The sequence below is a fragment of the Syzygium oleosum genome, unplaced genomic scaffold (assembly GCF_021117445.2).
Source record: "Syzygium oleosum isolate NSW1041296 unplaced genomic scaffold, Sole_v2.1 Sole_v2.13, whole genome shotgun sequence".
Taxonomy (NCBI): domain Eukaryota; kingdom Viridiplantae; phylum Streptophyta; class Magnoliopsida; order Myrtales; family Myrtaceae; genus Syzygium; species Syzygium oleosum.
The window spans coordinates 2,481,652-2,492,568 of NW_026607497.1; the positions used below are offsets into that span (position 1 = coordinate 2,481,652).

At 42.6% G+C, this 10,917-nt stretch overlaps 1 protein-coding gene across 1 annotated transcript; it reads right to left on the reverse strand.

Moving 5' to 3' along the window:
* Positions 1 to 3,687: 3,687 nt before the first annotated feature.
* Positions 3,688 to 6,586, reverse strand: LOC115687643 (uncharacterized). Its single transcript, XM_056317535.1, has 3 exons — positions 6,460 to 6,586; positions 4,554 to 5,569; positions 3,688 to 4,006 (listed from the first exon to the last, which is right to left on the reverse strand). The coding sequence occupies exons 1-2, from the start codon at positions 6,537 to 6,539 to the stop codon at positions 5,029 to 5,031; spliced, it is 621 nt and encodes a 206-aa protein (XP_056173510.1). The 5' UTR covers positions 6,540 to 6,586; the 3' UTR covers positions 3,688 to 4,006; positions 4,554 to 5,028.
* Between the last annotated feature and the right edge of the window lie 4,331 nt (positions 6,587 to 10,917).

Genomic DNA, 10,917 nt, shown 5'->3' on the forward strand with positions numbered 1-10,917 from the left:
ACGAAAACAAGGAAAAATGTACGTTTTGCTTTGTTTACCAAATCAGATGACAACCTACCAGCACTGGGTTCCATGGAGAGCGCACGAAATTTGAGGAAAATAAAGAGAGCTCCAAATTTTTGCCCTAATCTAATCTAAAGCAGTCTCACCTGGTTAAAAACTTGCTTGATACTCCCTCGAATGAAAACTCGCAACAATGGACTCGAGAGACTATATAGGCAGAGTGAATGGAAAGAATGGCTGCGAGAGAGAGGCTTCTTTCATTTTGTATTTTTGGGGCCACAAGAGAAAAGCTTCAGTGGAGATAAAAAAAGTGAGCTGATTAGAAGCAGAGATTTAAGGCAACGACTGAAGCCAAAGTCTCGAGAGCTCCAAATTTTTGCACTCCTTCCAGGAAAATGGTTTATGTTCAGGGCTACGTTTATTTCGCGAAAAATGAATAATTTATAAAATATTTTCCTACGCTTGGTCACTTGTATCACTTGAAATAATTAATTAATAGAAAATATTTTCACTAATGACAGTAATTCATGTATAAATATTTTCTGAAATTTTCTTTTCTCGTTCGTTCATTTTTGTTAGCGATACGAACGATTATTTTCAGAAAAATATTTTTTAAATTATTCATTTTTCGCGAAACGAATGCACCTTCAGATTAAATTTTTTAAGTCCTACACTTACCTACTGTCGTGTAATTATGTTGCCCGAACTTGCCCTGTGTAAACTGTCCTATTGTCGCGTACTAGAGGATGTCAAAGGAACTATGCCTATCCCCTTCGCTGTGGATTAGAGAACCATTAACTAATTTAACATTGGACATAAACTCGTGAAAGTCAAAAAAGATACCTAAAAATCCAGTCATATGATCGGTAGCACCTAAATCAATGACCCAGGGGAGAGAGCCAAAACAAAGACACGCTATTGCATTACCTGTCTGGACAAAAGTAGCTATGGAGGAGGACTGTGAAACCGGTTGGGAAATCTGAAACTGATCGTACCTAACAAATTCCTCCTTTGTCATTTTGATCACCTTTCTTCCTTCAGAAGATTGCGAAGAGATACCAGACTCTACTGCATTGGCTACATTAGCCGCAGCTTGTTGAGGGGGCCTTCCATGAAGCTTATAATAGAATCTCTGAATGTGTCTAGGTAAACCACAGTGATGAGAAGTCCGGACAAATCCGGTATTACCCCATGTGTCACTAGAAGTGTTACTAGATGAGGGTGGTTGGCCTCTACCAAAACCGCGGCCGCCACCACCACTTCAGCCACCACTCTGACCTCGACTACCACCGCAATTTCCTTGGGGTGCCAAGGCTGAGCTATCACTCGTAGAGAATGCATATTTAGATGGTTCACGTGAGACCCTCAAGACATGAGCAAACATCTCTGTGAGTGAAGTTGCCTTATCTTCTCCAAGTATTTGGGAATGGACTGCATCATACTCTGGTCCTAGTCCTCCCAAAAAACCCATAAACAACTAATTGCTCTCGCTGCTCTTGCATCTTCTTAACATCAGAGGTAATGGGTAGCAAAGAATTAAGCTCCTCAAACATCTGTTTAAAATTAGCAAAATATTGAGTAAGTGGCCGACCCTTTCTATCAACCCTATAAAATCTTGGGATACTTCATAAATCCTTGAAAGATTATTTTGTCCAGAATAAAGGACATTCAAGTAGTCCCCCAACTCCTTCATTACATCAATATGTGTAACCAAATCCACAACTTGGGATTCCATGGAGTTCAACCATTCAACCAAGAATTCTGGCGTCCACAGTTTCCCAATTTGTATCAGAGACAAATTTGTTACCTGTTAGATGATTATGTTGCTCTCTCCCAGTCAATACTAACAACACGATTTCCCTCCATTGCTAGAAATTGGTGATACCTTATAACTTCTTCCCTGTTAAACGACTAAAGGATGTAGACACAACCTCAGCCACTACACCTTTATGCTCCGCCACAACCCGATGTGTACCAATAAACACAAATTTTCGGCACAATAATTAGATAGAAATCCCACCAACTAGAATTCAATTCAACAGATTACCGCAATTTGTTTCAAACAGTCCAAATCTCCACGACACTTCAATCAAATTCATCTATTTTATCAAAGGGATAAGTGCATTCAAAGTCCTAAAACTTGTCACGAAAGTGCAATTGAGTCCTAAAACTTTCATAATGTGCAATTAAGTCCTAAAACTTGTTAGGAAAGTGCACTTGAGTCCTAAAACTTTTAAAAAGTGCAAACAAGTCCTAAAACTTGTCACGAAAGTGCAAACAAGTCCTAAAACTTGTTAAATTTGTTCAACCAAGTCTTTCAATTGATTATACTTTTTGAAAGTTTTAGGACTTGATTGCACCTTCGTGATAAGTTTTAGGATTTGATTGCACTTTTTGAAAGTTTTAGGACTTGATTGTACTTTCGTGACAAATTTTAGGATTTGATAGCATTTTTTTAAAGTTTTAGGACTCAATTGTACTTTCTTGACAAGTTTTAGGACTTCTATTGCACTTATCTCTTTATCAAAACGTACACCGAAACCGTATATTACGCCCAAACAGAAAGCACCTCATTCAACATCAATTTCGAGGTGAATACGGTCAGTAGCTCCATCAAGCAGGCTGCTGCAATTTTTTTTTTAAGAATATAGAAAACAACAAACACATGAACGAATCCCTAGAGGACCAAGGAGCTCAAATTGGCGACCACAGAGCTCAGATCAGCTCGCAGGGAGGGACGCGAGCTTGACCAGTGTCAGATCTTGGCTGGTCGACGTTGGGTCTGGGATGAACGAGACCACACAATGCCAGACAACACCTGATTTGAGCTGACGATGCTTGCCAGCGTCAGATCTTACTCAACAAGGCTGAGCGACGCCGGTTTTGGTTTGGACGACACTCGCCAGCATCAAATCTAGACTCAGCAAAGCTGGGCAGTGCTAAATTGGGCTGGATAATGCTCGTCGATGTCAAATCTGAACTCGCAACGACTAGATTTTTTTTTATGGCTCTAATACCATGTAGAAATTGATATAGAACAAAAGAGGAGCGTAAAAAACTCATTAGAGTTTGTCACTCCTCACACTTTTATTATTAATTAAATAACACTAATGACCATCATAAACCTCTCACACTTTAACGTTAACAATAATAAAAAAATCATTTCAGTCCATCAAATGATATCTACTTGCTGGTCCGTCGGGCCAGTAGATGACCGGGTCCACAGTACCCGCAACCGGCCGTCCTCGCTGCGCGGCCGTTATTGATCAGGACGTCGCAGTTCAGCAGTAGCACCATGTTGCCCATGACCCGAGCTTGGGGCATCGTCTCCATGGCCCATTTGCAGGTTCAGGTTGGTTATTCCGATATACCTGAGCGTGTTCTTTAAACATGCACAAACAAGGGAAAAAACTCCCAGTCGCAGTTCAGCAGTAGCACCATGTTGCCCATGACCCGAGCTTGGGGCATCGTCTCCATGGCCCATTTGCAGGTTCGGGTTGGTTATTCCGATATACCTGAGCGCGTTCTTTAAACATGCACAAACAAGGGAAAAAACTCCCAGCTTTGAAATATCTGAATTCATTCAGCAACCTAATCTATATAACCTTCCAATCTCCAATCAGGTCCGTCTTTAACATTGGAGTTCGAAGGAAACTGGAAAACTCGTGAAGTTCACAGATACAGTAGGGAGACAAATATCATCCTTCAACTCAAGAAAACGATAATCTCAAACTTGTTCTTCAACAAAAGATGGAGGACCAAAGCCAACCTTATTCTTTCAATCTACTTATCAGCACAGACAGAAAAAGCTTTGCTTTCAATTACAAATAAGCAAGATGCGTAGCATCAAGATCACCAAAGTCCAGATAGACAATAAGAAGGATTTCAAACAACACCGCCCCAACTTCAAATCTTCAGCTCCGCCGCAGACCAAGACTTCAGCTTCGGCATCTTTCGCGGATTGTGCAGAGTCGTCTTCAGCGGAAGCAACACAGAGTAGCCCCTGCTCAGTTAAAATGAATAGATTGCCGTTAACATTGAGGTGGACAAACGGGTAGAGATTGTTCACGATTGCCGCGGTCATCTGTCTGGATAAAAACCGGCAGGCTATAGACATTCGAAGCTCTGGAGCTCAAAAAGATGATATAAAGATCATGCCAGTCCTACTATTCAAATTACGAATTTATTCCAATGCTAACTTCAGAATTAAACTCCGGAGACTTTTCCCTTACCTAAATTCTTTGAAAACCCAACCAAACTTCAAGTTTGTACCGGACTATCAACTGGTTCATGAAATTTGCTGAGCTCAAGGATCAGCTATCATATGAGCTTTTTGAAACAGAGTAGCAATAGCAACTACCTTTGAATCACTAATTTAGGACACTGAATAGAACCCACGCGATAAATACAACAGAATCATATGATTTCGAGCTTCGGCAAAGATTAATTCATGCAAAATCGATGTGCTTGCATCTGATTGAAAGCTTTGAAGGGGAAAGAGATTGACAACTCCAGCAAATGAGCATACCATAACCAGAAAAGAAGCGTACCTCTGCGATCAAGAAGCGAAGCCAGAAGAATATAGAGTTGCAGCGGGGAAGATCTGGTTGCTCGCGTGCCAAACGACACGCTGCCAAAACTGTTCCTATCAGCCTTGATCCTTCGTCAAGCAACTTGGTCTGCCTCAAAATTGAGGTCACAGAGGCGCGGCGTCGAAGCTGGAGGCGGCGAGGATCGGCCGTCGGGGCCGGAGACGATGAAGACCGAGACGAGTCAAAAAAAAAAAAAAGAACGAAGCCAGAGAGAGATAGAGATGGCTCAGATCCGACACGAGGGGAAGAGAGACGGACGGAGGTGGGCCATGGCGGCGTGGCGGCGAGCGCTGCGGCCGCTTGCGAGGGCCGAGATCGGTGGTGGCATGTCTCTATTCATCATGCACTTGCACAGTGCCAGGGTGATTCAACCTAATGTTCTAAATGGGTCATGAACCCGAACAATTGTTTTTTTGGGTCATAAATATACCTTTCATATTAAATTGACCCATTTTGACACCTCTACGTAGTGCCAAGGGCCCACTCGGAGCACCTCCCCGTCGATCAAGCAATCCCAAATCTCATCCCATTTTGTTTGAGAAGCTTGTCCCACTGGTTCACCAGGAGGCAGCTCATAGCCTCCGGCCAGTTCCACATCCAGCGTGAGACCGTGATCAAATCTACCCATCTCCTGCAATTTTTCCACTTGAGTCGCGAGGCCACTCACCTGGTTCTCCAACGTGAGATGAGAAAAGAAATGCCCCTCTTCCACTTTTCGTCCCACCTTGTGGACTCGATCCTCCAGCGACGCTGCATTTTGCATCCACGCATCGACTTCTCTCTTCCTTTTCTTCCCCGGTCTCCTCTCTTCCTGCTCTAGTTCCAAAACTATGTCAGCCTTCCTTGCCGACACCATTCGCATATTCATTTCCAAAGCGTCCATCTTCTCTTTGACTCCGCTGACGTCGGTGACCTTTTGAACGATGAGACCGATGGCATTGTTGGCGATTCCCAGAATAGTATCCATTGGAAGACTGCCATGAGCATTGAGGGAAAAATGTTGTCGATTAGTATTCGATGTGCAAAACTCTTTAGCTTTCAGCATTTGTGCTTTGACTTTTATCGGATAATCGACTACTTGAGCAGATATTTCCGAGTGTTAATTGTTAATTAGTGTTCGAGGTGCACGACAATAATGAATATGGAAGGACTCTAGAGAAAGGGAAAAGCTTTTGGCGCAGTTCGGGGCAACGAAGCCATTCGAACTAGGTTTTTTTTTCCTTTAATAAACATCGTTTTACTAGCTACTGGATCGATTATGCGAGCAATACAAGATAGTTCGATTGGGTCAAGGACTTTAACAAAAGAGGAAATCAACAAAACAAATACACAGAAAACAGGACCGGAGAGAGTGAAAAACGTACTGAATCTGGTTTACCAGAAGCAAAAGAGGTTAGCCAATCATTCTTATTGACTAGACCACTGATCTGACAGCTATTCTGACTCTGTATAACGCAACTTGAGTTGTAAAGTCTTGTGCTATGGAGGCATAAGCAGGTAAAGAGGACATGCGTTTGGATTACTAATTGGTGGATGCCAGGCAATCCGAAACTTTTTTGTGTCGTTCCGTAACGAAAGTGTATTGGAATGACGTGATTCTTTTGGGCAAGAAAAAGAAACAGCAAAACAAACATAACAAAGTCTCCTATCATGGCGATTTGCTCAAGAATTAACAGATCTACAAAAGAGAGAACAGACAAAAGACCCAACACAGGATGTAAATTTTCTTTTCGTTCCTTGTGCGAAATAAATCAAGAAAAACTAGGCATGACAATTTACCAGTACCAGTTACACGGAGAGCGGAGGGAAATTTAGGGAAAAAAAAAATACAGACAGCTTTTTCACTAATCTAAAGCAGTCTCACCTGGCGAAAACTTGCTGATAACCCTCCAAAGTAAGGAATGGCTGCGAGAGAGGAAGCCGAAGAGTAAAATGATGAGGCATATAGAAGCAGAGGAAGCTTCGCAGTCGCTGTGCTCACTTAAGTCTTGACGCGTGGGCTCTTGGGGGGGCCACCTTCTTGGAAGATGGTTTTCGTCATGAAATTTGTAAGCCCTCTTCCCATTTTCTGCTTTATTATCACGTAATCACGCTGCATGAATGGTTACCCTTGCATGATTGTCCCAGTCCGTCAAACGACAGCCTCGTCATCAAGAGTCTTGCGTACGCATTCATGGAAATAGCCAAAAGTCTTTGGTTAACACATTACTGGCATTTCCCCTCCTCCACCGCCGCCGCCGCCCCGCACCACCCCCCAACCCCACACCACCACCCCCCCCCCCCCCCCTGCCTCCAAAGTGATAAAACATAAAAAATTCTAAACTATGCTTACTGTGACATATTTATTTTGAACTTTTTTTCTTGTGACATCAAAAACTCTCAACTATGCTCACCGTGATACATTTATCCTAAACATTTTCTTGTGACATAAAAAATCGTAAATTTGTACCTCTGTGACACATTTATTCTCCGTCAGAGTTCCATTAAATGATTTTTCGACGAAAACAACGTCATTTTTATTTGGGAAAAAATCACCAAAAACCCCAAACTTTACCACTTGTGACACATTTACCCCGAACTTTTTTTTGTGCCATGAAAAACCCCAAACTATGCAACTTGTGACACATTTACCCCAATATACTGTAGCCTAGGGCATTTTAGTCTTTTTCCCTTTTTCTATTTTTTTTCTGTTTTTTTTTCTTTTTTCCGGCGGGGGCTGCCCTCGCCGGCGGGGGCTGCCCTCGCCGGCGAGGGCGGGACCCTCGCCCGCCCGGGCGAGGGTCGCCCTCGCCGGCGTTAGGCGAGGCGCCCTCGCCTCGGGGCGTCGGGCGAGTGGCCCCTCGCCCGCCCGGCAAGGCTAGGGCGCTCGCCTCGCCGGCGTCGGGCGAGGGCTTCCTCCCCGCCCAAGCGAGGGCGGCGTCGGGCAGCCCTCCCCGCCCGGGCGAGAGCGGCATCGGCGGCCCTCGCCGACAGCCGGCGAGGCGGCCCTCGCTCGCAGCCGGCGGGCGACCTCGCCCGCCCGGGCGAGGGTCCCTCGCCCGACGCCCGGCGAGGCGAGGGCTGCCCTCGCCCAACGTCGGCGAGGGTAGCCCTCGCCTGGGCGGGGCGAGGGCAGCCCCTGCCGAAAAAAAGAAAAAAAATAGAAAAAAAAATAGAAAAGGGGAAAAAGACTAAAATACCCTAGGCTACAGTATATTGGGGTAAATGTGTCACAAATTGCATAGTTTGGGGTTTTTCATGACACAAAAAAAAGTTCGGAGTAAATGTGTCACAAGTGATAAAGTTTGGGGTTTTTGGTGGTTTTTTCCCTTTTTATTTTATTTAAGCCACGTGTGGGTATCATGTCAACACTTTTGGCTTTTATGGCATCCTTTTGTCTAAAAGCTTCTTTTATGGCATACATTTAAGTAAATTTTTAACGGTTCTCATTAACAAAACTTTGATGTAGGGTAAATATGTCACACGGAAACAAGTTTGGAATTTTTTGCGTCACAGAAAAAAATTTTAGTGGTTTTTGCCCTTATAAAATATATTCGAGACTATTGCTTGTCCTCTTTAGTGATATCACATGGCATGAACCTAGGGGTGAGTAAAAGGAATCGCTCGGACCGAACTGGCTAATTTTGGGCTGTTTTCGGAGGCACCGGTCCAGTTTTCGGTTCCCAGTTCCATGGGTGGAATTGCCCACGCGGACCAATTAGATCGGAACTATTTTTTTTTTAATTTCTTACAAATTTGTAAAAACTTTATAAGGCCTAATCCTTCACAACACAACTCAAGCACTCTCTTGCACGCATGACTCACTCTCTCCCTCTTTGAACAAAAACCCTAATCTCAATTGATCTCCTGCTCGATTCGCTTGCCTCACTCTCTCTCAACCATCGCCTCCCTCTCATGGTCTCTCTCGACTCTTACTTGAGTCGCCCATGTCTCTCTCGCTCGACTCTCGCCTCCCTCTCTCGATCTCACTCTCTTGCTTGACTCTTGCCTCCCTTTCTTGCTCTATTTTTGGCCGATCGCGATCGCGATCGCAATCGCAATCGCAATCGCATCTTATCGAGGTAAATAATCAACGCACTGTTTTTCTGAGAACTTGTTCAGGAAATTGCATATTTAAAGTCTCTTTGTGGTTTGAAATTGAAACTTTCTTGCGCTTCTAAAAGTCTCGAGGTAAATAATCAACGCACTGTTTAAACCTTGGCCTGACTTGAGGCAAGAACTTGTACGGTGCTCCCGTCATGCTCTGCTTAACATTGTACATTGGTTTTCGTAGAATCTTTCTAGTCAAATACTTGCTTGTTGTGGTTCAGCCATTGCAAAGGACACCTGATCTGGCTTCTTTTATGAACAAAAATGCCTGAAATATCTGAAGAAATTGAAGAATCAAATGGAAGTGTTGAAAACGAACATGCAACCCGTTCCATTGGCCTACCCGAAAATAGAACCGGATTGTGCCCAGTTCCCTATTCTAGAAATTGGGAATCGAATCATTTGGGAACTAATCACTCCTACATGAACCAATGTTTCTGCAAGATAGGACGATTGTGTAATGAAGTGAGTTTTGCATTTATTTTGTGAAATATCAACGATTCAAAAAATATTTCCTTAAAAATAATTTGTCAGTATCGCTTACAAAATGAACTAAAGAAAAATATGTTAATCGGCGACGAAACATGTTTACACGTAGATTATTGTTACTTAAATTATTTTTCATTGATCAATAATTCAAAGCGCTATAGACAATTATTCTTAGAATAATGTTCTTCAATTTCAAGTGAAATAACGCACCGTCGTTTGAAAAACGAAATCCCTCTTATGTCATGAAACCTGCTTATTGCATTATACCCTTTTCATATGTTGCAAAACTACAAGCGACAATTTACCCCGAACCGAGAAGGAGAGAGACACATGATTTCACTAATGAGAGAGAAGAAGAGAGTAAGTTACTGTGCCTGGCATAATTTGGCATATCTTGTGTCGGTTCGATCCAGAGACTAGAAGCGAAATTGAGGGGAATGGTAAAGTGAGAAGCACAAGAAGCAGAGAAAACTTCACGGGGCTCATGGTTCTGAGATGCCTCAAAGGTCAAATTAAAAGTCTTCAGGGATGAAGATTAGTTAATTAGTTTAAGCAATTTCTTAGCTTCTTTTCTTTTTGTTTTGCTTTTGTCTTATTCACAGGGCTCATGATTAGCTTAATTTGAGGCAAAGACGCAATTGGCGGTCGTGTGGTGGCTGACTCAACATGCAATGGTCTCCATGCGGTGGTGTGAATTATGTCCAGCCATGATCAACGAGTACAAAAAGCAATCCTTCTGAGGTCAGTTTTCAAAGGAAAACAAGGAAAAATTATCCTAAAAGTTAACTTACAGATTGAAAAAAAAAGGTATTATTCGACATAAGAAAAATCGAATGAAAAGTAAAAAGCTTTTGGCTTGGTTTGGGGCAACGAAGCCATTCAAAATAGATTATTTCACTTTCTTTAATAAATATCGTTTCATTAGCTACTGAATCGACGATATGGGCAATTTGAGATAGTTCGAATGTGCAAAGAACATTAACAAAGGAGGACATCAACAAAACAAATATATAGTTAAAAGCGTACTAGGGGCATGTGATTATTGCTGAATTAAGGGCATTCACTCTTCTTATCAGATCCAACTTTCAAAATATTGAAACAAGATGACACAGGCAATTACTCCGATTTTACATCATTAAGTAAGGAGTCTGTAGTAAGAATTCATTCAGTTTAGTCCTATTGACCAATGCTACTACGCATGGAGCCCACCGAATTCCGTGGGACATATGGATTCAAAGTTCGTGCACCTGATCTATGCAATAATTTTTCGAGTTTGATGCATCTAGTTTCAATAACAGATGTGACAGAGGAAGAAGTGAGAAGCAAGTGGTGCCCCGAAAACTCCTGGAGTTGTAGGCTTTGCAGGAATCTTCTTTCAGACTTTTTGGGTTGTAGCTGGGCAAAATTACATACAGCAACGGAATCACCATGTGTAAAATCACGACCAATGAATTATCTTTTACTTGAGCGCATGAGTTTCTCCTCCTCATGATGTCCTTCCTGGGGTTTAGTTTCCTGTTTTGACAAAGATATCCTGCATCTGGTTGTTTGTTCGCCACTTCAAAATTGACAGATAAATAAGAAGTATAAAAGAACACGCATTTCAGAAAGTCATGGGGTATAGCATCTTTCTTATGACACAAGTTTGTGGTGGTGGGCGCTGGCAAAACTTCAAAACATCCTATTGAGTCGGCACTGCTTATTGACATCGCCTCGTCCACTGTAAGTTTTCCAATGCTCGACA